This window comes from Corvus moneduloides, chromosome 7 (genome assembly GCF_009650955.1).
Source record: "Corvus moneduloides isolate bCorMon1 chromosome 7, bCorMon1.pri, whole genome shotgun sequence".
NCBI classification, from domain to species: domain Eukaryota; kingdom Metazoa; phylum Chordata; class Aves; order Passeriformes; family Corvidae; genus Corvus; species Corvus moneduloides.
Genome location: NC_045482.1, coordinates 27,955,185 through 27,982,997, shown reverse-complemented (window position 1 = coordinate 27,982,997; position 27,813 = coordinate 27,955,185). Strand labels below are relative to the sequence as shown.

The 27,813-nt window shown below is 40.6% G+C and overlaps 1 protein-coding gene and 1 long non-coding RNA gene across 35 annotated transcripts in view; one reads left to right on the top strand and one right to left on the bottom strand.

Moving 5' to 3' along the window:
* CLASP1 (cytoplasmic linker associated protein 1) overlaps window positions 1–27,813 on the top strand; it is a 176,419-nt gene that overhangs the window by 133,169 nt on the left and 15,437 nt on the right. For 17 of the 34 annotated variants that reach the window (XM_032113627.1, XM_032113642.1, XM_032113636.1 and 14 more), the window contains 7 exons: window positions 10,966–11,109; window positions 12,367–12,473; window positions 17,434–17,550; window positions 21,153–21,303; window positions 21,970–22,216; window positions 22,979–23,172; window positions 24,804–24,932. In XM_032113627.1, coding sequence (XP_031969518.1) covers window positions 10,966–11,109; window positions 12,367–12,473; window positions 17,434–17,550; window positions 21,153–21,303; window positions 21,970–22,216; window positions 22,979–23,172; window positions 24,804–24,932 — 1,089 coding nt within the window. The remainder of the gene's footprint in view (window positions 1–10,965; window positions 11,110–12,366; window positions 12,474–17,433; window positions 17,551–21,152; window positions 21,304–21,969; window positions 22,217–22,978; window positions 23,173–24,803; window positions 24,933–27,813) is intronic. The other 17 variants (XM_032113660.1, XM_032113659.1, XM_032113655.1 and 14 more) reach the window with 3 other exon arrangements.
* LOC116446249 lies at window positions 531–22,027 on the bottom strand. Its single transcript, XR_004241104.1, has 2 exons — window positions 21,944–22,027; window positions 531–1,635 (listed from the first exon to the last, which is right to left on the bottom strand). It is a non-coding gene; the product is annotated as an uncharacterized LOC116446249 (long non-coding RNA).

The window sequence follows — 27,813 nt, the reverse complement described above, 5'->3', positions numbered from 1 at the left end:
TCTGGAATATGGATTTGCATTTTAATGTTTCTGTGTCCAAAGTCAGAAAGAATTGATCAGGCAAAGCAGCTGCTTCTGTGTTACAGTTCAGGTGGATCTCCAGCAGTTTACTCTGCTGCTGGGCTGTGAGGGGAAGTTCTGATTATTTTAAGTAGAAATATGCATTGAAAAGCAAAATCTCTGCATATTGCTCAGCAGGAGAAACATTCCACCATTAGAGGTCATCATTGCTGCGTGCAAAGGGAGCAGAGCAAAGTATGCTGCAGCTGAAAAATTGGACACTTGCTGTTCCCTGTGGGCTGTGGGGAGCAGGTGCTCACTGTGGTGTCCATCCTTCTGTCTGTTCCAATGGCTTGCACAGCTCTGGCAAAAACTTCCAGCAAGCTCTGCCTGGGCAGTACTTGGGCAAGTGCCTTGGGGCTGACAAGAGATTACTGAATCAAAATGTCTTTTTATTAAACCTGCATGTGACTTGGATTTGCCTTCACTGCCTGTAGTTTTCAAATAAATTATTACACAATTCAGCTAAGTTAGGCTACTAAAAACGAATGCACAGGTGATCTTTATTTCATCATACCGTTGCTGTACTCTGATTTTATTAAGAACATAGTACAAACCAGAGGCTTTAGAAGAAACAGTGAAGCAAAGGATTTATAAGCAATCATTGGCTATTATCTCTGTCAGGACTGTAGTTAACAGACTAATAAATTCATTATGCAATAGTGAATTGGATTATCAAGAGCCAATCCAGGCAGGTGAAATGTTCTGAAGAACACAATTGAGTATTGCCGTGCTTTTTTTGAGAATATAACTTGGGAAAAAAAAAAAGCAGTACCTTTTGAATATCAAGATGATTCATTTAAGCATCAGAAGATTCCACCCTTGTGGAAGGTACTATGGTCGCCTTCAGGATCTGAGGTTTTTTAAATGCAAAGCAGACCATGCCTTGTAAACACTGTGACAACCTGAAAATGGAGATGGCAGTGGAGATTACTGGGAAGGAGAAGAATTCAGTTTTGTCTTCAGGTGATTGAATACCACAAGAGGCCTGTAAAAAGTGTAAAAATAGGTAGGTTTTCAGTAGAATCTGGGCTTAAGACTACCACTGTAATCAACTCGCTCCTGCAAGCTGTCGAGAGTGCACATCATTCTTGGTACTGAAGGCTCCTGGGTGGTGTAGTCCAATCCACAGGTATGACTGTGGCTGACTTGGTGGAACAGTGATGCTGCTGATCAGCTACTCGTGGAGGCGGGGACTCTTTCCCCCAAGAAATGTAGTCCCACAGCCAATATCCTCCTCACCCAAGTCTGAGTTACTGAATTCTACCATAATGCAGGTAGCATCTGTGTGTGGTGGCCATGCTGTTCTGTCTGGGGTTTGAGCAGAGGCAGATAAAACAAAGTTCCTCACACTGGTGATCTCTCTCACCAGTGGGGAAGGCATGTGGCTGTTGTGTGCACATGGTAATTAGTCATGCAGATCTGATCCTGTGATAGCAATCAAGGTGTCTGTTCAAGAAATTGATTATATTTTCAGTCTATACTGAGGTTATCCTTTTGTTAGTGATCATCTGTCCATTACTGCTATCTACTGTGTGATGGTTGTAGAGGTCCCAGCCACATAGTGTTAAGGCACTGTGGAAAAATAGAACAAAAAATGTCATTTAGCCCAAAAACCTTTTCAAACCGAATGCTACAGCTTTATTAATTACTTTATGTATTCTTGTGACAACACTTAAGTACACTTAATGGGCACACTTAACCAATCTGACATGACTTGGAACTACAGCTCAAGTTTTGTAGCCAGTGAAATCAGAAAAAGTCAAAGGAAATGCTGTTTTGCATAGAACAATTTATGGTCCTGTATGGAATGACGCCTGTAGTTAAACATAAGCTCTGTTATCACAAGGAAAATGTGATGTACTATGAGAAACATGCAGTTGATACTAAAGAGTGTGTCATTGACAAAATGTCGTGATTCCCTCTCAGGGCAGAAACCATTTAAACTGCTGATAGTAGCCATGAACTGTGTACAGTTAAACTTATTGTCAAGCTTTAGGTTTAAAATAAGGTGATCTGCAGTGTGTTATGGGTAAATATTTGTCTTGTTTTAAAGATTGTTAGTACTTGTGGGTGTTTACCCTGCATTCGGCTTAAGGTTTACTTCCTGCAAGCAGTGCTGCAAGAAAGGGGAGGGCATTTGCCCTCCATGCTGAACAAAAGCCACAGGGTAGGAGCAGGTCCTGCAGTGCTGCCTGGAGACCTGGATGGGATGTGTTTCCAGTGTGAGGAGAGCGCCTGTTGGTGATGCTTGCACATGCAGCCAGCTCATGGCTTTTTCCCCAAGCAGAGCTTATCAGTGGGCAGGGCACAGATCAGGCTTTCAGATAACTGAGCTGTGATTTCAACTGCAGTAGTATCTAGCCTTGTATGAGGTACTTGACTTTCCTCTGCACTGATTTATTCCCCTCTGTAGCAGGGTGTTAATTCTGACTTTCCTCTGGAAATTGTTTGATTTGATGAAATAATTATACAAAAGCCAGTTAATTGCCACAGAGAAAAGTAACACAATAGCAATGCTAATACTGTGATGACTGGTCTGTGAGGACATTATAAGTCAGTAACTTCACCATTTTATTAGTAATACTGCCAGCAAAGTTGTTGTGTAATCCTTACGTAGGTAAAATGCTTATTGAATTTGGATGACAGGCATGGGCTCTGTGTGGGAAAATACTTTGATCTTGGAAAAGAGCCATCAGTTTGAGAATGGAAATTAGAATAAGGCTTCTCATTTGACTCTGGCCAAAGCCTACAGAAGCCTCCTGTCCAAGGCTTGTCTGAATGGAAACTTTTATTTAACATAAGTGCCCAGAATTTGTGGGTATGGAATCAGCTGTGAGGGCACACAGGATCTTAATGTTTAGGAGGACCTTGTACTGAGGCTGAAGGGGAATGAGGCCGCCTGAGGTGAAGGCCAGTGACAATTCTTACCATCTTGTCAATCAGCCTAGGTCTGGTCTTAATGATAAATAACAAGATCTGTATTGCCTGATTGGTATTTGGAGTACTAATCTTGGAGCAGAAGAAATTTTTTCATTTTTTTTCAAATATCCTGACTGGCTTCTCTATTGATGAGACATTCCTGCAGTGGTTTTATTTTACAAGCCTGAAGGCATTTTTACATGTTATGGGCAGCCTTATGTCACATGTACATCATGTTCTACCTTCCACTTATGTAACTGGGAAAACTTTTTCTTTCAACTGCCCCACTTGTCACTGCAAGCTGCCCTTGAATACAGACAGTTGGATGGGTTTTGGTAAGAAACTAGAACCACTGCAATGAATCAAAAAGCCCAGGAGGGTGCTTGTGTTGGTCTAATTTTCATGAAGATGAAGCCCCCCTGGGAGTATCTTGGGGAAGGCCCTCCTTGGATTGGTACCACTGGTTTTCAGGTGATGTGTAGGGATAGCCAAAGAAAATTACTTTGGGATCTTTTTTTTTTTCACGAAAACTGATTGAGAAACAGTTTCTGAATTATGCAGAAGGTGAAGATTTCAGAGAGAAAGCTGCAGGCCAGCAGACTCTTCATAAGCTGAAGCAGGCAATGAAAACGTAATTAATTCTTTAACTAGTAATCCTCAAGGTAATTTCTTGAGAAATATTGATATTGTCACTTTGGTAAGGAAATCCTGTCTATCAGTAAAGCCTAGATAGAGCAACTTTGGATAAAATATTGCTGTGAAATCTGTAGGAGGAGGACTAGTGAGAGGAAAGCAAACGCTTTTAAGGAAAGGAAATTAAGCTCCTTTGCATGGTGATGCCATGTAACCTCTAAAATCTCTTCAAAGTTTTAATTTTCCATCTAGCATCAGGCTGATTTCTGCAACTCTAGGACAGATGTGTCACTGTAAGAGCACTCCCAAAGCCTCTTAGTGAGCTGAAATGGCATTTTGCTGATCTTTGCTGGTGTTGAGCAATAAACGCTGTTGGTCATGGCCTGTTGCAGTAGCAGTGGCAAAGAGGACATTTGCAGAAATGCTTTTGAATGGCAAATTGTTTTAGCCAAAAAATATTCCTAAAGAAGTCAAACTCAGTCTAAATGCCCAGAGGAACTTCTGTCTGGCACTTAAAACATAGTGTTAGGAAAAATAGTGTAATACATCAAAAATGGCACCTGGTGGACTGTAGTGTTTACTTGATTTAAAGCTATTACAACAAAAAGGATCTCTGTGTCCTAGCTGTGTTTCCAAAATAGTATCCCTCATTTTCTGTTTGTTTTGAATTTGATGCTACAGAGCTATGAGAGCCCAAATGTTTTTAGTGTACTCAGTGTAAGGAAAATGGTTTTCACCCAATGTTAGTGGCCAGAAAATCATGATGTGCTTGCTGGAAGCATGGTGCTGGGGTAGATTTCCTTAAAACAAGTCCCTCCACTTTATACAGCCCTCTAGTATGCTTTGAGCTGAAAGCAGTTTGAATATAAGCACATACTCTGTTTGCTAGAGGAGCTAGTGTGTGGTAATATGAGAGAAGAAATAGCTTCACAGGGTGTGTGTACTCACATGTATATTATGTGTCTGTGCGCAATATGTTTGTGTGTACGTGCCATTGTATAAACACACACACACACACACCCCCCTACACAGGTATAGGTGATGTATCTGCTTTGAAAATCAGGTCTAGAGGTGATGTTTACGTGATGCATTGCAGAGCTGTTTGGAGTGTGACAGATAATCCTGCCATACTTCCTCTAGCATTTTGAAACTCCATGCAGATTAAAGTGCGTGTTTTCATTACAAACCATATGACTTCAGTAGCTCTTCTTTCTTAGTTTATATGTGGGAACTTTTGCCTGAGAATTCAGACTTCTGTCATGCCAGGTGTACAAGAAAAATTTCTCAGTTGTTAATGAAGTGTAACCTTTGTTTCTAGTCCTGAAACCTGCTTTTGCAACAACTGTCACTTCATAATGAGCAAAGTTACTCATGGCAGCCTTCATCAGCTTGATTTCTGGGGTAATGTCTGGTTTTCAAGAAATAATGTACATTTTGCCATGGTCTTTTCTGTGCCTAGGTCATCAATCAGCAGCGCACATGAATCGTAATCTGCTATAGAAAAGTAATCCAAACGTGGTGATTTGGTGCTGCATCTTTTTTGCTGTCACTTTTCTGAGATGCCTTTGACACTTGTAATGCAACCATCTCTGACTTGTAAAAGGCTTTCATGATGTATTAAGTGTGTACTGTGTAAAACACAATAGCAACATGGATTTAATCTGTTTCTGTATTTAAATCTGTTAAACAAATTCTTTCTTTTCAGGATGTGGATGTGAACAGCATATTCTAATACAAGTGTTTTGGGAAAACTGTGTGTTTAAAAACTTGTACTCAAGCTAACGTGCTTGGATTATGTATAAACTGCTAAAGCCATTGTGCTTCATATTGCCATCTGTGTCTGTATTGTGGATGTCCTTGCTCATCTGATTCTAGGCCTGAAAAGGGAACAAGCAGGAGGTTTGGTTCACTAGATAGTTTGTTAGTTCAGTGGCAGCTCATACTTAATTGTCTGCTGGAAAGTACACTGAAGTAACACTTGTTTAGAGCTTGCAAACTCTCAGTAGATGTGAATAACTCACTTAACATCAGCTACTCACTGGAGAATTGAAGCCGTGTGCCAGTGTGTGCTAATGCAAGCTGCCTAATGTGCAAGTGCTGCCTCTTGATCTCAGTGGATCTCTATTTGATCTGCAGTTTAGTATCATTCAAAGTGACATGGGAGAGAGCTTCTCTGCCCCATTGTGTCCTAAGTTATTAAAAACCACATTTGCCTTAGACTGGATGGTGAAGTGTGTGATGCATTCAGAATATGATTGTGTTTGTCGAAAGTGAGTAGATGTTACTGAGGTTCTTCCCCAGACTGATCACGTGATAAAAGGCATTTATAGGCCGTGTTGGTCCATCAGACTGATGTCCAGACTGGGGACAGGAGTTTGCAAGTTCAACTGTAACTTACTCTGAACTTAGAGATATCTGTGAGGGCAGGTGCCGGGAGATGCACCTATTCCCCCATTCCTGGCTGGCCAGATGCAAGTGCCACCTCAGTTCAGCAAGGCCTAGGCTCTGCACCTCAGCAGATGTTTTCAAGTGATTGTGGAGGCCACCAGGAGGTTGCCACAGCAATGCCTTGTAGAAGAACTAAGGGATGATCTGTAAGCCTGAGAGCTGTGGCTGAATTTAATATTTAATTTTTAATTTTAATTTAATTTCCGCTGCCCTCTGCTGAAAGAAGTGCTCTTCTGATGGCATCAAATAATGCTTTTTGTTACTTGAAATGAAGCAAGAAATTGATCAGAATTCTTCTGCAAAAAGATAGCATGTGTACTCTTTAGGTGATTGAGTTGAAATCTGTTTTCTTTGAATAATATCAACTTTCCTGTTTGTCAAACCCAGACGATGCATAGTTGGGTGGGTGAGGATTTGCCAGCTAGGACAACTACAGCCTCCTCAGGGCCTGGTGAAGGAAACTTGGAAGAGAAATGTAAACAGGTAGACTGAAAGCCTTGTGCACTAATCACACTAATAGTGTTTGCAGTCTCAACTCAACTGTCTAGCTGTGCAAAGAGACCTGGACTGGGAGCCTGAAAAAAGTGTGTCTGTCTGAAGTGATTTTTGGCTTTGATGTGTTTTTCTGTTAACTGTCTTGTTGTAGTTCCTCATAAAGGATCAGGGTACAAAGTCCCCTCCGTTTATGGGGCTGCCTGTGTTGGGAGCCCATCACCAATAAATGTTTGAGTAAATTGGGAGCTGCCTTCATGTAGGCAGGCAACTAGCTGCTTATTCTGCTTGGTCCACTGGACCAGCAGTAGCAGCAGCAATCATAAGGCACTTTATTAACCTTAGGTCACTGACCACATTTCCTTTCTAAAATCAATGTATTTTTCCACTTAGCCTTGATCTTTTTGCTTAATAAGCCCAAACAATTTCAAAGAGACTTTCTTGTAATTCAGCCAAGTTGAAAAGGTTACAGCTTTTGATAAATCTGACTATCATCCACCATCTAGGTAAAAACAAAAAACAGATATTGCTAAAGCATTTGTGTCCCTTTAGCAGCTGACACTGTTGGACAGCAGGAATTGCAGTGACCTAAGTGTGCAGCTTTGGGAGCTGCCACTGGCTGGTGGAACCTGATCCCTCACTGCATTGTGATAAGGAAAATAATGAAGTTACATAAGCAATCCTTTGTAAATGATTCAAGAATCTGACACTGAGCCAGACCCCCTCTCTAGCATAGTCGGGCTCTGAAGTGACTGGAGTTTCCCCAGCTCAAGCCAGCAGAGAATGGCTTCATTAAGGTTAGATAATCTGTAGGGTCTACGTTATATGTCACTGAAGGAGATGGATTAGTGTTCTGTACTAATGGTACAGGGACACAAAGGCAAGGGAAAATTCAGATATTACTTTCTTCAAACTATATATCATCAAGCATGAGTGTTGCATGGAGAATGTTTGTGCATTGTGTACAGAAACAAGGTTTTTTTATTGCTTGTTAAATTTATTTACTCTGACAGTAATCTAGTGAAACAAGATTTTCAGAAGATGTCGAGAAATTCGGAGATTATGAAAATGTCTCTGATTTGTCACAAGCTGAAAATCCACAGATTCAAAATTCTTTTTAACATTATCTGTAGAAGTTATCCTTTGATTAGGTAAAAGTATGCTAGGTAAGTGAAACTTAGAGGGTTATCAAGTGTGTCCAGATCTAACTATTAAGACAGATGTGGAAATGCTGCTCCTGATGCTCTTCATTACTGAAATAAAATTATTGGTACTAGAAATGGGAAGTATTGCAGGAGTGAGACTTGGAGCATGTTACAAATGTGATTTCAAGCTAGCATGGATCTTCCAGCTTTTGAAGCCAGTAAAGTAACAGTGTTCATCTTATGGTAGTAGGGACCAAGACCTTTGTGTGTTAAATACTGGGTAGGAAATTATGGGTGCACTTCCAAATAATGGCTTTTGCCTGAAATAAACTTGGAAGTGAAGTTGGATGACTGAGGATGATTTAGAAAGAGCACAGACAGGGTTTTACCCATGTAACTCCAGTGTTGCCTTTGAGACTTTTTTACTGGAGCACCATTCTCAGGATGTAGTAGTCCTTGGCTTTATTTCAAAAGGCATTAACTATAGGTCTGTTTTCTTTGAGGCCACAAAAGATTGTGAGCACTGGGAGCTACTGTTCAGCACTTCATTCAAAGCCCAATGACTACTTACAGGCGATAGGGAAGCTGCTGAAGAGCACTGGGTACACAGAATACTGGCAGCCACTCCTAAAGACAAGCTGTATTTTGTGCAAAGAGGGAGGGCAGACGTAGTTCTGTTTTTATTAAAGTCAAAGTGCAAAAGTGGAACAAAACTGTAGTGACCTCTGAGACCTGAAACTTCTCTCAGCTACTCCTGTAGGACAATGTCTGTGGTATTAGTGTTTGTGGTGGAGCTTTGATGAAGGTTTTGCTCAGATTTGTGAGATGCATCTGGAACATCTCTGTCATACAAGAAAGGTCCTTCCAGAATGTCCCATCGTAAAGTGTGTGTGTGCTCTTGCACCTGGTTGCCCTACTTACTTAGGAGGTCTCCAAGGATGGACTTTATTTCTAAGCCATCAGTGGGAGATTCATGTGACAAAGGTATCGGAAATCCTTTCACACCTTGGGCAGCTCCTAACTTACCAGTTGATAACTCCAGATATTCTAATCTCTAAGCAATCTCTCAGTCTGGGAACCTTGTTGATCAATTTTCATGGGGTTTGGTTTGGGGTTTTTTTGCGGTTTTGGGGTTTTTGGGTTTCTTTGTTTGTTTTTAATCTCGATGAATGTGAGATCTGCTTGTTCTGACATGGAGGATCTGCATGTCCACTCCTAACCATCGAGGATGCGCATGCTGTTCACCAGCGGGAATGTACTCTGGCATGACTTGTCACTTTGCATTCACTGAAACTTGCTGTTCCTTGTTCTGAGATCTCTTGTGTGCAGTAATATTTTTATTACAGAAAATACTGTGCTGGTGAAAACTTAAAAGTTCTTGGATCAAAATGGACAGAAATACACTTCCTTGTTGGATACCAGGCAGGCTTCATGGCAGAGTTGCCCAAAACTTCAGGTCAGAGGAGAGTAGACTATGGAATTGAGAAAGCCACAGGGAAAATTATCTCCCCACTTCTTTCATCCTTAGATCTTTATAATAGAGTGAATAATGACATACTGTGTTTCTGTTCAAGTCAGTGAGAGTTTTGGCAGGAGAGGCAGCATGATCCATCTGGAATGAAGTCTGAAGACCTTGTTTGCTGCAGTCCTTGGAAGCTCATTGAGTGCTGTGGGTTCCTTTGTTGGCCAAATGAAAAGGATGACACTGACCAAACTTTCATAGATGGAAAATGTTTTTCTATACAAAGCTGTGCTAGTTGCTGCTGATGGCAGAAGAAAACAGTATAGCTTGAGTTGCAGTTTGCACACTGAAACAATGAGGTACTGTGATTCCCCTCCATTATGAAAGGTTCTTGTGTACTCAAGTTCATCATCTGTGAAGAATTCCACTCCATCGGGAATTGCAGATACACTTAATTATGGCACAGTATGTTTGTGAACACATTATTTACTAGAAAATCCTTCTTTAAATTGATGAGAACAATGAATGTACATTTATCTCCACAGCAGGGAATTACATTTACACCCTTTTCAAAGTTGTTTTTCATTTTTAGGAGATTTTAGAAAGTTCCTGAAAGGGTCAAACGTAAGCATCTGCTCTTCCTAAGCATGTGTGTATGCTTTTCCAAAATAAGAGCGTGTGTAGCTTTGCTGCTTAACTTTGTGAGCCCAAGCCACTGCTTTGTGTCCAGATACATATTCTGGAAGTTGATGTGTCAATGGCTACACGCCCCTTGGAGAAGGTGCTGCTGCAGACCATCAGAGGTCATTCATCAGTGCTTCATTTTTATTGTTCTATTTATCAATGTTTGTATGTTTGTATACTTTCAAAGTAAAGTCCGGGAAAAACCCCATAGAATTGGTGCATCCATGCAGGTTGGATGCTGCTGGGGAAGTCTAGTTAGGGACATGTGATGTTAATTACTTTTTCAGGTCTGCACACTGTGATTTATTCTGCTTCCATTCCCATTTGATTCCATTGTCTTAGTTCAGGATATGCAGAGCTGTATGTTTGCTAATGGATATGGGGAGATCCTGTTCTGGCAGCAGTTCTCTGAGGCAGATAAAGCAAACCCTGTCCACTAAAATTAATGGTAGAATTCTCAATTGTTTCAGTGGCACCTCAGTTTCACTTACTAAATTTAGGAAATCTGGTGGGGTTTAGCCTGTCCATGGATGAGAGAATGGTGGTTCTTACCATCCTCATAGATCTTCTACTTCAGATGGAGTCTTGAATTGCTGAAACAGCCTCAGTGGGGTTAAGATTTACAAGGAGAGGTGGATTATCTATTTGATGAAACAAACTTAGGATCCCTAGGAGGAGGAGAGGTTGGGTGGGAAGAGAACTAGTCCCACTCACACATAAAAAGCACAGGAATGACAAATTGCAGTCCTAGAGTCTTCATACTTATTTGAACTTCTAGTTTTATTTGTTTTCAGTAAATCTTTGCAGTAACCTGTTCAATTGAAATATGTGCTGGACAGGCCAGTGGTAAAAGTTTCTCGCTAGTTGTGAATAGCTGTACACTTCACATCTGGGCAAATAATTATATAAATGCAAAAATATATTTAAGCTTTAAGAACTAAAAAAATTAACTATTGCTATTATAATACATTACAAAGAACATTTCAAAGATTTGTCTGGTAGAGGAGTCTTCTTTTTGAGTGAAACACACATCATTTACTGTAAGGTTCACTACTATGAGAATGCATGCTCTTTTCAAAGAATAAAAACTGATGGCCTCTTCTTTCTTCCTCTTTTCAGGCAGCACAAATAGTCCTGATTTCTCTCTTTGAACTGAACACCCCTGAGTTTACCATGTTACTTGGTGCCTTGCCAAAAACATTCCAGGATGGTGCTACCAAGCTCCTGCACAACCACCTCAAGAACTCCAGTAACACCAGTGTGGTGAGAGGCCCTTGTCCTTGAAAACAGCAGAGCCCCAAAGACAGCAGCTCATTGATAAGCTGTTGCAGATGTTCAGTTTGAATTATCTGTAACTGTTGTCTTGAAGCAATGTGGCAACAGAGGCTTTTGTTTGATGTTGCTTTTAATAGGGACCATTAAAATAAAAAACTGAGTTATTTTAAAATTTAATACAGTCCTAACCAGAAGAGATTAAAAAATTACTGAAAAGTGCATTAAAATTGGTGGGGTTTGTGCTTTCAAGTTGGTGGTGCTTTTGAAAGTCCTGCCAGTAATGACTTTTTTGGCTAAAACAGATCCTGATACCACAGATTTTCTGGGCTTATGACTATTATTGAGATCAGTTTAATAACAGATATATTGTCTTTTAAGGAGTTTGCAGGATCTTTAATGTGACCTACAAGGTCACCTCTGTCTATGCCTATTACCTGATGTTCTGCTTTTCTATGAAGCTCTTACATACTGTTATTTCACTGAAGGAATATGTTAGTAGAAGATTTAAATAGGAAATTTCTTTCCCTTCCCAGAGCAGCAAGGATTAGGGAACTTTTATTCTTTTTAATGTGGAAATCTTGTGAACTTGCTGGAATTTGAACCCCCCTATCTTTGCACTTTTAACAGGGCCGAGTAGAATTTAGGCTAAGCTAGAACTGCAGTGTTAGGCTTCCAGGCAAATGGTCTGGAATCTCTAATACTTTTGACTCTATGTGAAAAGTGTCAGAATTGAGAGCAATTTCTACTCATTTTGCTGTGGTATAAAAAATTGTGCAGACCAGTGGAAAAATGATAAGTTAGACTGCTTACTTATGCTCCTAACAAGCATAATCAGAATGCTTTAGACAATGTGGAAAATAGCTGTGTAATTAGAATGCTAAATTGCCAGGGTAATGGTGAGCATATTTTGGAGCCTTGCAAATCTTGTTTGAGAAGCTGGATAGCTGGATTGATGAACCATTTCTCTGGCAATATTTGCAGGCTGTACATGCTGTGTATTGAAATTTGGAGGTACTGTGGTTGTACAGAAGTGCACATACACTTGCTTTATCCTCAGAATCGTATCTTCAGGAGCACATTAAAGACTAGATGAACCATGGCTGCAGATTTTTAGGTCAAGAGGCATAATCAAAACTGCACTAAGCTTGTCTAGAGCAAACAGAGGCAATGTTTGGACCTGTTGTTGTACTCCTGTCTGTGCATTGCAACACGTTGCTAATCCCTGTCTTCCTGCTTCTGTGTTAGGGTTCTCCCAGCAATACCCTTGGTCGGACTCCTTCCCGGCACTCCAGCAGCAGAACCAGCCCCTTAACTTCACCTACCAACTGTTCCCATGGTGGACTGTCTCCAAGGTAATGTGGCAGGCTAATTAAACCCCTTGCAAAATACTAAAGGATTTCAACACCGAGTGTGCGTTTGCAGAATATGACTCACTTTGAAAGCAAAAACAAGACAAAAAGTTTACAGTAGATTTCTGCAAAGAAGCAGTGTTTGAACATGATAATATGTGGTTGGTGATTGACTTCAGTGTTCCAGTCCTCATGCTATCTGTGTAATCTTTAATGTCTTTTCTTATCATGTTAGTTTTCTTTCATGGCCTTCTTCAGAATTACATTTATGTGTAATAAATAAAGGTAATATTAATTGGCAGCATAAGAAATAAGGTCTTGTTGAGACTGCATATGTCACAAAGTCTGTGATCACTGTCAGAACAGGAGTTTCAGGTTGTGCCTATTTTTTAGGTGTGGACTTGAGATCAGTAATTCCTCTGACTGTAGTACAGTGCTTGTGCTGCTGAGAGAAGTGCTGCATCTCCTGTTCCCCTCTTATTCTTTGTGAGGATGCAGGACAAGCAGAGGTGGTGACTGCGTTTCAGTGCTGAATACCTCCCAAATTGCTCACTTGGCTGCTCACCAGCAGAGTAGTGGCCTGGTCTTTTGGGCAGCAGGTCTATTGCAACCAGGTGTTTTGCTGAAGCTGCAGGTGCTACCCTAGAATATATTGGTCCACTCCAAAATCTTGTATTCAGCCAGCATGGACTCTTGGATGCTGGGAATGTGCATGTTTTGCACCATTAAAACTTAGAGCAGGAGAGATGACATTGTAAACAGTATCTTCTGGGACTGCAGAAATATTGGAGGAAATTATCAAGCTCTTACCTGGACGAGATCTGATTCATGCTGGGAAAGCTTAAATTTGCTGCCCTTGTCTGCCTGTCCTCTTCATGACATTTCTTGTGGAAGAAATGTAAGGAAGGAACCATGTTGAGTGAGGACTGCAGTTCATTGTGCAGTGTAGCAGTTTACACTGAAATCTGTGATCTGCGTTTGTTGCTTGCAAATCTCTCTCTGAAGGGGTGCTTAGACACGTGAGTTCCAGTGTGTCAGGGAAAGTACAGGCCTTTAGCATTTAATGAAGAATTGTACTAATTCCAGCAGCATAAGAACCATTGGGGTTTCCTGAGAAAATTTTGGATATCTAGATACATTTTTGCAACTTCTAAATCTGCTGTAATTCCAAACTAAAAGACGAGTTTGCAAGCCAAGGTCGAGTTGCCTATTACGAGTTTTTTCCACAAAGGTTTCATTAAGAAATTAAGTGGTAGAGTTTCAGGGGAATGGTTCCAACTATGTTGCTTCCTTTTTGACTAACTTGAGCATTGTTGCCCTGCTGATTTCTGTCATGGGAAATTATTAACTGTGTCTCCTTGTGGTTATGTTGTGGTTTTGTTGGCCGTGTTTGCATGTGGCACTTATTTTATAATTCCACAACCTTTTACCATGCTTTTTGGGTTTTGCCATTGGGACACGACTGTTTATTGCCACTTCACTCACTGTTTTCTATTTGTCTTTGCTTTCTTCTCACCTCTTGATGTCAGGAGGCAAATATCAAAGTATTGATTAATCCAGTGTACATTGTTGCTGTTGTTTTCTAGAATTTTGGGTTTAGAAACTGAAGGGGTTTTTTCCCCATGTGATTTATTCTCAAGCATTAGTTAGAGAGGGCATGTAATTCCAGAGCATTCTGCCGTGGATGCAGTCGGCCAGGAATTTCCTTTAGAAAACAGTCATTCCTTCCATTTTCTGTAGAGTTCTTAGGGGTGTTTATTCAAAAATTTAGGTGTCTTCAAGAAGCATGTCCTGCTTCCTTGATGGATTTAGTTATTCAGGAGTGATGTTTAAAAGTTACTCTTCAGTGATAGGTAAAGGTGGAAGCTGCTATGAAAGCCCTTTAAAATATTTGGAGGGGAGAAGTTGTACTTTTTGGTGGCGAGTGACCTCTGAGCAGTTACAGTATCTGCAGATTTTTGCCATTTGTAGAAAAGGCAGTGGCAAATACTGCAAATTAGAGGCAGTAGCTTCTGATGCTCTGCTGGGCTGCATCCTCCTTGAAAATGTCTTGTGCAGCACAGTTTGGGCATGGTCCTGATTTAAAGGGAGAATGTAGCTCTGGTTGTCCTTCTTTCAGAGAAAAGGCTTTGAAAGATGTGCTAACAGATTGTGGTAAGTAGGGTAGGCTGCAGTATTACATTTTTTGGTATAGGTGCTTCAGTGTCATGTTTCCATTTCAAATGCTTGTTGTTTGCTATTCAGCATTGGTGTGAAATATCACTTTTCTCTCTACAAACTTGGAACATAAGCACAGCCAGGTCATTCTGATAGCAGTGTAAAGGATGAAGATTCCCAGTTTCTTTGTGTACCTCTCCTCCAAAAGTGGGCTTGGCTTTACATTTTCATGGGGCCTACCGTCAAAGGTTTGTAGTCAGGTTGTGTATTCCCATTGCCTCCTGGGGTGCTCCATGTCCAGGCCCTGCTTACCTTGTGCCTGCCTGTGTCTTGTGCAGGCAGTCTGAGTGCAGTCAGTGGAAGGGTTATCTCCAGTTCTTAATGCCAGCTTTGGTTTTGAAGAATATGCTTTCCTTTTATTTTTTTTCTTGATGCATGGATTGGAGTGAAAACCAGAGGCATACATGTCTTTGGAGCTGGGATATGTGTGGAAAGGATGTTTGGGTCCTGTAGGAATATGAAAATGCTGCTAAGCTGCTCTCCCATATTATTAATGGTTTGTGGACAATAGCCTCAACATTAATCAGCAAGGTTTCATTGATACAGATTTACTGTATTATGTATGTATTCCAGATGACTGATCTTTTGGGGGGTGTGTGTATGTATGTATTTATGTGTACATGTATTTGGGTTCTCTGGATAGATTTTGAATGTTTTGGTTGAACTGGACTCTGCAAGGAGCTGCTTTGCCTATCCAGATGATAACATCTACTTAAGTATCCCCTGAAGTCGTCTGCAGGACCTTCAGGATGGTAGCATGCTTTCAGGGTCTTGGACAGAGTCTTTTCTCCTGCCTTCATTACTCCCTCCGGTTCTGCTGCATGGTCACTATAACATATCCACTACATCTGTGAGTTACTTCTGCGTTTGTATCTGCTTTTTTTTTTTTTCCCCTTAACAGTTTTAGTTTTTGGTGAGAGGAGTTATGGAAGAAAGATGTTCCTTCTGAAAAAGAAAAGCAGGGAAGGGCACTTGGGAAGACTGAAAATAATAGGAAAAAAAACCCCAGACTTAAGACTGAAAGAGAGGAATGTTTCCTAGGCAAAGCACAGATGAATGGCTTGAGTTTGTGCTGGACAGAGAAAATCTTCTGAGATTTAATAAATTACGTTGTAGTACAGAAAGGAAAACACTAAGTTGTAAAGTCCTTTGGTGTTAGTATACTGTTCTGAATGGTAGATCAAATTCTGTAAACTTAAATGTTACATTCAGGTTGGAAACTTTCACCTAGAATTTTGTAGGAGTACTTGAAGGAATAGTGAATGAATGCATTTGGGATGGGTTTCTGCAATTATTAGTAACCCAGAAGCCTGTGTGTAGTTTCAATTATTAAAAACAAATAAACAAAAATCACCTAAAAATTTTTTAAAAAATGTAGTCCTTCAAAGCTCTTTAGAGGAAATACATCAGAATAAAAGGCTAACAATTCTATCTGGCTATGTAAGTTTACATGCTTGCTATTTCACTGATAATAGAAAATACCATTAAAAACAAAATTTGACACTTTCAGTATTAAGTTGAGCAAGCAAAGGCATGGAAACAGAATTAAAATAAGCCACCCACTTTATGCAATAAGGACAAGCCTGTATTGTTTGGTGGCCCGTGTTCAGGTAGGTGAGACCTGAGCTGTGAGACTTCTGATCAGCAGTCTGGGAGTCTGGGGTATTTACATGATTATAGTGGCATGTAATAGCTGTGGGATTTGATTGATGGTTAATGCGTGAAATTCTTGATACTGCTCTTCAGAGGAGTTTTTTAACTGGCTTTGCTGCTGTTTGCACTGGAGCAATTCTTGACTTGTTTGTCACTTCTGATCTTAAAGTATCTTTCACCTGCACATATACAAATACAACTATCCAAGACAAAGTGCTGAAATGTAATAGAAACAAAGTGGTGTTGTGAATACTCCATCAGCTCAAGCATTTATTCTCATTTAGAAGGTGATTTTTAAAATCCATGTACCATAATGGGAAAAGGACAAAAGCAGAGGTTAGACAAATTGACAAAGAGATGGATGTCTCAACCCAAAGGCACAGGGTCAAACAGTAACTCAAAGGGGCTGTGAAAGTTTAAGGAGAGATCTGGATCAACTCGGAGGCTGGTTTTACCCAGTCGTTCCAGCTTTGTCTGCTGAGACCTGGGCCAAGTCCTCATGATGCATTTACACTCTAGACTGACTTTCACTTGCTGCATATTTGGGTTCCGTTTGAATCTGGTGAAACAGGATCAGATCCTAAGCCTTGCAAAGGTTTTCTGGTTGTGTAGGGCCTGATTGCAGGCTTTTATAGAGGCACCAGGAGACAAACTTTACAAGCTACCTTCAGGTGTCTGATAAAAAAATAAACTCCAATTTTCCTTTCTTCCAGGGAAATCCTGTTGCTTAGAAATACCTGCTTAGAGTTTGAATACACATGCGGCCAGGGATTGTTTGCGTAGAACATTATAAATAGAGTTGTTTATAGAGGCTATATCCATTTGTAAAATCTGCTGGTTAGTACAAGCAGGGGCTGGATTTTTTGTTAATCATATTATGTTAGGAATAAAAATGGAAATGAATACTAAAGGCCAAAACAATGACTTGTGAGGCTCAACGGAGTATTCTTGTTTAATTTTGTTTCTATTAATTTTTTTCTCTCTCCAAGGCAGCATGACAGCACTAAGCCACTCAGATTATAGTTTCTTTTTTTTTTCCTCCCTCTCCTTTCTCTGTTTTTTCTCTCTTTTGTTTCTCCTCTGGTCACGGCAGTCGGCTCTGGGGTTGGAGTGCAGACGGGCTGTCGAAGCACCCCCCTCCCCTTTCTCAGCCTAACTCCATCCCCACTGCTCCTTCCCACAAGACTTTCAGACGCTCTTACTCTCCCAGGTAACAAGCTACCTGTTAAACCAAGTTGTCTGAGGTGTCACAGTATTATTTCCCTTTCACACTGTGGGATTTGTTCAAATGTGGGATTTGCAGAGGCTTTGGTTGGAAAAGGAGAAGAGATGATGATAGCTTTCAGAGAGCAGGAGTGTTGGGCAGCCACTTGCTCGCTGCTTGGGGAAGATGCAGCATGCAAGGGGGGATAAAAAAAAGTGGATTTTTCCAGACTCTTGCACCCATTCAAGAAGATGGCAGGGAAGATGTTTCACAGTTGGTTTCCAATGCAGAACACAGTTGCTGAGCACTTTTGGCAGGTGCTGGTTGCATTATGATACCTGGGGCAGGATCTTTCAATTTGGCTGCACTGTGCATGTGGCACTTGAGTACCTCCAGATGGACACATACAGCTCAGGAGTGACTTCACATAGAGCTTTGCTTGTATAATGTGATTGTGGAACATCTTGGAAATTTGTAGTACTGAAATTAAAATTGTCCTTACCACAAGATTTTATCAGTCACAGTTTCGACACCTATTCCTTGTCCTGTGCCCTCACATTTTGTTCCAGTCTGCATACAGATCTTGGATCAATATACTGGACTAAAGCTGTATGCTGGTTTTAATAAAAAAACCCAACCTGAATACAAATTTAATTTGTCAGATCTCTGTTAAATTCCTTAGATTTTTTTAAGTTTAAACCCTGAGAAGAGACTATCTGTAAATGTGGTTTCTCGTGACTTAGACTTAGTCCTTCCTACCTGAGGAAGGACTGTGTATAGCCTTTCCTTAAAGCAAAAAGTTCCTAATGAAAAACTATTGAAAGAAAAGCAAAGAATTTTTTCTTTGAGGGCTCAAAATTTGAGAAGCTGTGACATCTGAGAGAGAAAATAGAATACAATTGTAGTTACCTCTGTGAATACCTGCAGAATTAAAAACTTTAGATTAATGTTCTGACTCTGCCAGGACACTGTGGAGATATCTATGGAGGAGATCCATGTTGATTTTTTGGAATAAAACTAGTTGAGCGTGTTTTTTCTGTCCTTTTTTTTTTTTTTTTTTTGATCTGAAACCAGATAATAAGGTTTGGAATAATGTAATGTATATTCCAGCCCAGAGCCTGAAAGTGCAAGGATGTGAGTTACTGTGTACTGCTTGAAGACACAAAACTGTGGATTACTTACACATAGTTTGGATTGGAAACTGAGTAACAATTTATGGAAGTAAAATGTATTTTATGCCAGACTGGAAAACTGCCAAATTGTATCTTGGTAAACTTACAGACAGCTGCATTGGTTTTGTGCAGCAGATGGAAAATAATGTTGTGACATCCCTAAACACTGCTCATCTCTACTCACTTCTTACTCATCCTGTGCCTTTCCTCTAGTTTTCTGCATGGGTCATAATTATTTTTTTCCCTTTTGTGCCTTTTTTTTTTTTCCCCTGAAAGGTGAGTGTAGTTCCATTTTACTTTTATTCCCCCCCCATTGTGTTGTCTGTGAAGTATTCCAGTGCACATACTGTCAGTAGAGACGTGTGTTCACATTGTAGAATTTTCATTCATGTAGAGCACAGCCATAATGTGACCTCCTACACAGGCTTACTCCTGACATATGAAATCACTGGATTCTTTAGATTTTTATTAAAATGTGGGTTTGTGCTTTGACAAATGCGTCAGATTGGTGGCACTGAGAAATTGCTTTAGTCCTTTAGCACTGAAGAGTCTGTATTCTGATTGTTCTTTGGTAACAGTGTAGAGCAAAATTCATCCCTGAGGAAAGAAGTGATGATTTCAGCAGAAGGTTTATTGTCAGTATTATATCTGTGATTATTTCTTGGGTTTTTTGCCATGGATTTAATTGTGTGACCTTTGGTAAGTCATGTCATCTCTTGGTGTGAGTACACAGGTAGTGTCGCAAGTATACACCTTTTCAAATGGTGATTCCATTGCCCACTTCAATGTTGTGTGAAAAACCCTTTAAGATCTATGAATTAAATGTGCTTGAGCTCCAAACGTAGATTTTTGAGGTTGTATGAAACAAAGATTTTTCTATTCCTGGGTGGTACTTCTGAAGAACCTAAAAACTGCCTTCGCATCTGTCTGGAAAGCCAACACAGTGCAGTAGTGTTGTTCAGCTGTCTCAAAAGCCCTGGATACTTCGACATCTGTAGGTTCATGAACAGCTTTTGTTTCCTGATCTTGGTCTGTTCTTTAAGTGGTTTCTTGCTCTCCCTCACCTGCCAGACACTGTTTGGGGAGTTGTTCTTTGGTTTCTTTGCCAAAATACACGGTGCTGATGCTTGTGTGAGTGTAGTGCGAGCGCGTTGCTTGGGAGCCAGGGATTATGGCTATTTTCAGTGTTTTAATCCCAAAGGAATTGGGCAGCACCAATCTTACCGTCTGTCTGAAGTTCCCAAGTTTCTTCCAGATAAAAAGCTGTGGTTCTAGATATTTAATAGATATTTAATATCCTACTTTTAGTTCCATTGAAAATAACAGCTGTGTACCCAGAATTCAGAAGGGATTTTCTTGTTTGTTTGTTTGGGTTTTTCCCCCACCCACCTCATAGGGAATCTTTCTTTTGTGGAAAAGGAACACAACTCTGTCCAGCCATCTGCCTCCAAGCCCAGCCTGTCATCCTTCCCAAAGTGTTATGAAATAGTAATTCACCACTGTAGGGAGCCACTTCTTGCCATTTATTGACAAACAACTTGATGTAAATGTCTGATTCAGTCTATTTGCTTCTGGCTCTGCTGAGATCCGAGACTCTGCCAGAAATTGTTCTCTGGTGCTGGATCTATTAATTTAGTGATTGTCATGCAAACTCAACTTCTCCTAGATAGAGCAAAACCCTGCCAATAATGCCTCTTTATTTTCTCCAAGCTTGTAGGAACTTCTCTTTAGCCAGATCTTTTAATATCATCTGCCCTTGTATGCAAGGCATTTTATCATGGGACTTAATTTTGGATAACTCCTCAAGGAATCCCAAAACTTTTGAGGATTTATGTTGCTGAGAAATTTCTGAGGAACAAATAGATTGCAGGAAAGTGTCAGATTTGAGTGAGAGAATTCCCAAACTTAGGGCCAAACTGAAATGCTTTTTTTATCAAGGCACTGTGTCAGTGAGTTAGGTTTTACTACTTTATAAATTAAAATGGGCCATGTTAGACTAAGGTTTATGTCAAGATACATTTTCCTTTCCATTTAAATCTGTCATAGTTTAATATATTATTAAACTTAAATTTCACTGATTTCATTTCCATCAGCTGTCACAACCCTTTGAGTTCTCATAGTGATTGATATTATTTTCCTTTTTAAATACACTGCCATGCTGTGGATAGGGTTTTTTTGTTTACAGAAGGTAGCGCACTTACTGAATGTAAGAAACAATGGACCTGTTTTCCCTTCACTTACAGCAGTGTTTCTCCTTGTTTTAGCCCTGTTTGAGGGAAACTCAGACCCGAACTCTGCTTTGATTCCATCCATGTTGTGTTACCAGTCACTGTTAGTAAGGGTGCTCCGAACCATCTGTCTCCAGCTTGTTTTTGTTAACAGTCAGAAGCGGATTCCAATTTCATTTGTAACATTTCATATACGTTTGGTCTTTAGTATGCTGGATTATGACACGGAGAACCTAAACTCTGATGAAATCTACAGCTCTCTTCGTGGAGTCACAGAAGCGATTGAGAAATTTAGCTTTCGTAGTCAAGAGGACCTGAATGAGCCAATCAAACGTGATGGAAAGAAAGACTGTGACATTGTAAGTATTCCATTGATTAATGTTCCCACATAGATGAAATTTTAAAACGTTTTGATCAATTTAAAACATTGTGATCAAACCTGTCTGTGGATTGCTAGTGTACAAAATCTAGTTTTTCCTGCTGTATTCTTATAGGCGTCTTCTGCGTATTGGTTGTTAGCTTCTTATACCTTAATTATGGGGTTTCGCTGACTGTTTCCCTTGGCTCCCTTTGAACTCTGGCCTCCTGTGGAATGTGCTTACTGGGCTTCTGTGGGATTCCCATGTAGGATGGAAACAGTCTAGTGTTCCTCCGGTTCGGCATGGCTCAGTGGTGGCTTTTGCATGGAGTGTGCGTAGTCAGGTCTGTAGTGGGAAGTGTTAGTTCTTAAAATGCATGAATGGTTTCCTTCACAGGCTTAGGACCTGTGATCACTGCCAAGTGCACGGCTCATATGGTATCTTATGCTGCAAGAGTGGTTACAGAAACTGTGATCATGAGATTTTTTTGAGCAGGTATAGTCGTGTGAAAGAAAGAGGTAGTAATCGAAGTTTTACTTAAGTGGTATGTATAAATAATACATGTAAATAATTCTGTGCCTCTTCCTATTGGTGGGTGAACTCCAGAAATGCTACAGTTTGCATAGAATTTTGAACATACCTTTTTTTCTCTGCTTGATCCGCCAGGTATCTCGAGATGGTGGCCTTGCTCTCCCTACCGGTGATGTCCGTGGAAGCAGTGACATTGTGGAAGGTGGAAGGATGGCTCTGGATAACAAAACCTCCCTCCTGAACACCCAGCCTCCCCGCGCCTTTTCAGGGCCCCGTGCTCGGGAATACAACCCCTATCCTTACGCTGACACAATCAACACTTACGACAAGACTGCACTGAAGGAAGCAGTGTTCGATGACGACATGGATCAGCTTCGGGATGGTTTGTGTCAGCTCACCTCGTAGCACTGCAGGCAGCTTGCTGCCTTTCTGGTGTATTTGTGTACGGGTAGTGCTCTCAGATACGTGCCTGCCTGTGCATGTGTTGTGTATTACTTTGCATCTGAGCCAAGGCTTGGTATGAAATACCCTTTGTTCTCGTGTCCCAGCAGAACCTCATCTGTGGCTATTGAGAAAAAATATTATACTGTGGTTTTGATTCTTGTTTGTGAGGTTTCCTGCAAACTAGTCCCTTAAGCACCACATGCATCTGTAGGGACACTGCTTTGGGACCTTCCCCTCTTCATGGCTGAAACGCCTCACTCAACAGCTTGTTGTTATTGAGTGTTTGACTTCATTTAAGTGCTGCTACACATCAGCTTTATTCTTTTGCAGTACACTGATGAGTCACTGTACTTTAATCTAAAGGTCATACATGTGACCACTGGTTTTGGGTGTGTGTGTCTGGGAAAAACCATGGCAGTTCTCATCTTGTAGAAGTAATTGTTGGAACTGGAAGAAGTCCAATTGTCATCTCTTCCTGATTCATTAGAAGCCATGTGCAGATGCATGAGCCATGCTATGAACTCAGGTTAAATTATGGGCTAGTCCAATTCTGTTGCTTGCTTGACTGAGGCCACCTGGAATTTGATGCATTTTTGGGGGGCCCCTTGTTACATGCACCTTATTTTGTAGAGGGTTAGCAATCTTGGCACCTTTGATCTTTTCCCCATTTCTCCAAATGATTTGCTGCCATTTGTCCTAGAAGTACCCATTGACCATTCGGATTTGGTGGCTGATCTTCTGAAAGAGCTCTCCAACCACAACGAGCGGGTGGAGGAGCGGAAAGGAGCTCTCCTGGAATTGCTAAAGATCACAAGGGAAGATAATCTTGGAGTTTGGGAGGAGCATTTCAAAACCATTCTGCTCTTGCTGCTGGAAACGCTTGGAGACAAAGATGTGAGATGTAGATTTTGTCTTAACTCTCCTGTACATTGCTTCATCTTGGGTAATATTTCCTACACACCAGTTTAAATGAAACCTGCCACTCATCAGTGATACTGCGCTGCTCATTTTTTCTTTTGAAGGTTGGCAACTCTAGTTTTCACTCAGTTCAGTGATGAGTTTTAAGTTACTCCAAAGTGTTCAAGTTTTTCTCCTGCCCTCCAGAGTGTTACTAATAAATAGCTAGGAAATTAAACTAGAAGCAGAAAAGAAGTTCTAGTCTTCTAAAAAACTATCAAGACTTCAGTAGTTGTTCTCTTCTGAGTTAGGATAAAGTTACAAGCTCTTACCTATATTATACCCATTCCCAACAAGAAGAATAAAGGCATTCTAGAATAAATTAATTTTCTTTTTCTCTGCGTGGTTTAAAGACCCCAGGGTATTAGATCTTATGGGGTGGGTCTCTGTCTCTTACAAAATGTCATCAAGAACAAGCTGCTTTTATAGGAAATCTTGTTTTGAAATGTTAAAGAAAGCTGTGTTATTATCACAGCTTTATATTTGGTAGTTGATCAAAGTGGTAATTTACAGGCTAGGCTTTTTTCCATTCGGGGATATTTGTTCAGCTTGCAGCACAATGATATTTGGTAAAGGCTCAACACCCCGCTGCACCTTCACATCAGAGCCATGCTCCATCTGAACAGTACAATATTGAGGCTTCAAAGCACTCACAGTTCTTTTTTTTTGTTTCATCTGATTCAAAAATCTATTGTATTTCTTACACTCCTTGTAAAATATATGGCACACTCAGAAATGTTAATTCTGAAGCAGGGTAGGTGGCTCAGTCATTGTTCTTAGTTTAAGCATGAACTGCTCTAGTTCTACATGTTTAATCATAGCACCATCAGACAAGTATCAGAAGATCTGGTGACTTTGTCTTAAATACATGTGATTTGTGCTACTGTATGAATTTTGCAGATGAATAGCAAAGCGCATATTTTAAAGGCAGAGTATGAAGTAGAGTAAGTATTCCTCTGCTGAAACAATTGAATCTATTTTGAGTGGCCACAGGTCAAAAATTTAATGTAAATTATGAAATTGAAACAGGTGTTATAAACCCCTTCTGCTCATGATCTTTTGATATGAAGAATGAAGACACAGGTCAGTGTTGACTACAGTAACTTAAATCCTTGAAAGTAATTTCCATAGGAGTTACAAGAAGGGTCAGTCTTACTGCATCAGTATATGAGAAACAGCTTTGTGACATGGATGGAGCCCAGTTTGATACCTTCCAAGCTGAGCAAAAGAGGAAGGGCAAAACATAAATGATCTGACCTTCTTTGTAGATTCATGTAATGCAGATGTCCTTCTGTGAGTACAAATTTGTACTTCATTGCCGAAAGTACGGAATTTAACAAAGTAGTTATTCTGATTCTTGTATATGTGAGAACAGTCACTTTATGTGGCTTTTTGTGCACAAGCAAGCAAGGAGCCCAATTCTGAATTTGTTACATTGATTCCACTGCTCACTCCACTGGGGCTGGTGGTGTAGGGAGCCGTGAGAATTCCTGGTGAGCCACGAGAATTCACTTCAAACTACAATTTTGAGAAGCAACTTTTTCTAATGTCTATTTTTCTTGACACAGCATTCGATAAGAGCCCTGGCACTGCGAGTCCTGAGGGAGATCCTACGGAACCAGCCGGCGAGGTTTAAGAATTATGCGGAGTTGACTATCATGAAAACACTGGAAGCACATAAGGATTCCCACAAGGAGGTGAGTGACTGTTTCATCATTGCTGCTGGGAAAGCAATATGGACCTGCTGAAGAAATGTAGCACCTGTGAGTCTTAACAGGCAAACATGTTGTGCCATCTTGGCAGTAGAACAAATCAGTATTAAGTCTCCTGAGTATGAAGAGACAGGATTTTTATGTGCTGAAACAGTGAGGAAGAAAGTTGAGACTGTCAGAGCTGTTTATGTGGACTTAGAGCTGTCTGGAGTGGCACACCATTGTTTGTTAATTTCCCAGGATTTCCCTGCTCGTTCTGGGAGAGACTGAGACACTGTAGGAAAAAAGTGCATGTTTAATTATTTTTTAGAGCATGCTGGGGGCACTGTGCTGCCTCTGTCTGTACAGGTAAGAATACAAAATGTACTGGAGAACACAAAGGCCATGTTCAAGCAGAATTGTGTGTGAAAATTGAATGGTGAAATTGGGCCATGCTGGAGAGCTGGGGACTGGTCAGTAACAGAAGAAAACGGACAAAAAGGCCATGCTACAGCAGCAGAGAAAGAAGCAAAGGGAAGGGTGAATTGCATTTTTCTTTTTATGAGAGAATTTGTATATAAAACTGAAAGTATTCTGAAGTAAAGCAAGAATAAAGAGGCATGATAACATTTTAGGTAGATTAATTCAAATTACATTTAAAGTTAATCTTTGTAGCTTGATTTCCAGGTTGGGTCTTTTAAGCTACCTTGTGCATGTCACAAGTTAGAACTAAACCTTCTGGAAAGTGCTACCAGAATTTATCTATCAGTCTGTGATGGCTTTGTTACCAAAGTCCTTCATTTGAAACCTAAGGCATATTCTTCTCTGCAACAGGGTTGTCCTAAATTTGCCGTTTTAGGCGTCTCTGTCTGAAGAGATTTGGCCATGAAAAGGGTGATTATAATAGACCAGACTGCTCCAGAGCATTGGGTGACTGACACAAGGTTATTTTAGCTGTGAGTAGCAGAAGCTGTACTGTTTGAAAATGAGAACAGCAAGCCAAAAAACGCTCTCAGGGAAAGAAACTGACAGTCTGGATTTCTCTGAAATGCAAAAGTAGAAGATGTTTAATACTTTAGTGAATGAGGGCCACCCTACTCTGCCTACCTTCCTCTTCTTGATATAGAGCCATTGCACCCCTGTCATTTTCAGTTCAGAGTAGTAAGAAGCAGTTGTAAATTGATTTTCTGATAAAGCAGTTAGACAAAACATTATGTTCAGAAGGAGTGCCTTTTATTGGCAAGTTTTCCTGCTTGCATGCTTCTCAGCTCACGTTGACTCAGTGCCCTTTGTATTTTTTGTCTAAAAATCCTCCAAAACTAATGTTTCTAGCAAGACTTTTCCTGATTGTCCCTGGCATTGTTTTTAATGCCCATCAGAATTCACTGTATTTGTGGGACTGCTAAGAACAATGTTGAAAACACCATGCTTTATGCCTCTGTGTTCTTGTGGTGTGGAAAGGTTCTTCAGGCTTTGCATGAGGTGCCTCCCAAGGAAAAGCAGAAAAAGATAAACCAGGAATGAGAGGGGGGGGTTCTGGCACTTCTTTACCGAATAATTGAGCTGTATTGCTCTCAGCAAGTAGCTGCTGTGCTGCACGTTTGATTTGCCACAGTTTTATACAGCATCTTCATAATGAGACATCAGTAGCTGCAGTGGGATCTTTGGGTGACAGCTGTCACAGCAGGACACTGCAGGTATGTTCCTGTTTTGCCATCTGTTGTGTGTGCACAGCTGTATTAAGTGGGGGCACTGGTTCTGGATTTTTCATTCTGTGTATGAGTATTTTCTGATCCCTGTGTAAATGAGGCTTTCAGAACCATGATGCAGCCCAGGAAAGGCATCATCTGTCTATCATTAGTTTGAGAATATCAGCATTCTTGAAGTTAAGAAAGGTACCTGCACTTGAGTATCCACATGAGCTAGGCTAAATATATACCTGGGAATATGCTCAAAGTATTTTTACCTGTAGTTGGGACTTGCTGATTCAGTTAAGCCTGTAAAAAATTAACTGAGAATGCATTTGGGCAAGGCCTAGTTGGTCAAACTCATAGCCTAGAGCCAGAAGGTCACAAATTCCCTTCCTGTGGTGGCCCTCCAGCTCACTCCCACTGCTGACTTCACAGCACTGCTCTATCCAGGAGGGCAGGAGGAGCTGCCCTTTGACTGGATCCCACTGAGCAGGAGATTAAGTGAGGATTCACTAGTTTGTGCGCAAAGGGCACTTTCAAAGGATAGCTGAAGAGGGAAAGGAAGTTCTGAGCACTCTTCTACAGTTTTCTTTACACTTTATCAGAGCAATATTAGAGGGAGTGGTGCACTGTCCCTAAACTGCATAAAATCAAATCTTCCTCTACACTCTAAGAACTATTTCAAGAATAGCTGGTATATAATTTAGTTGGGAAAGGGTTAATCTTTGTGTCAGTGATGTCCTGATAAGATGTCACTCCAGTTTGTTATGTTTCTGGGCTGCTTCTGCCTTGTAGCAGAAGACAGCAGTGATCCTTGGTTATGGTTTGATAATTTGGTGTCCAACAGGCTGTATAAGTTAGGAGAAAATGTCTGTTTTGAGCAAGCTGGATCTGTTTCAGTCTTTCTTACCTGAGTTTCCCCTTCAGCACAGGGACTGCTAATTGCTCCAAGCTATTGCTCACATTTTCAATTATATGTGACTCACCGAGACTCAATCTTAAAGTGACCAAGCAAAGGAAATTTGAAGAGGAGGACAGTGCAGAACTGTTAAGGTTGGGTACAGTGTCCAAGAAGTCATAGTAAGAGGCAGTTCTTTGGAAATCGGGAAGGTTTGTTTGTCTATCCAAATTCCAATATTGCTGTTGTTCAGCATGGCCAGGAGACATCAAATGACGAAACATGTTCACCAACCAGC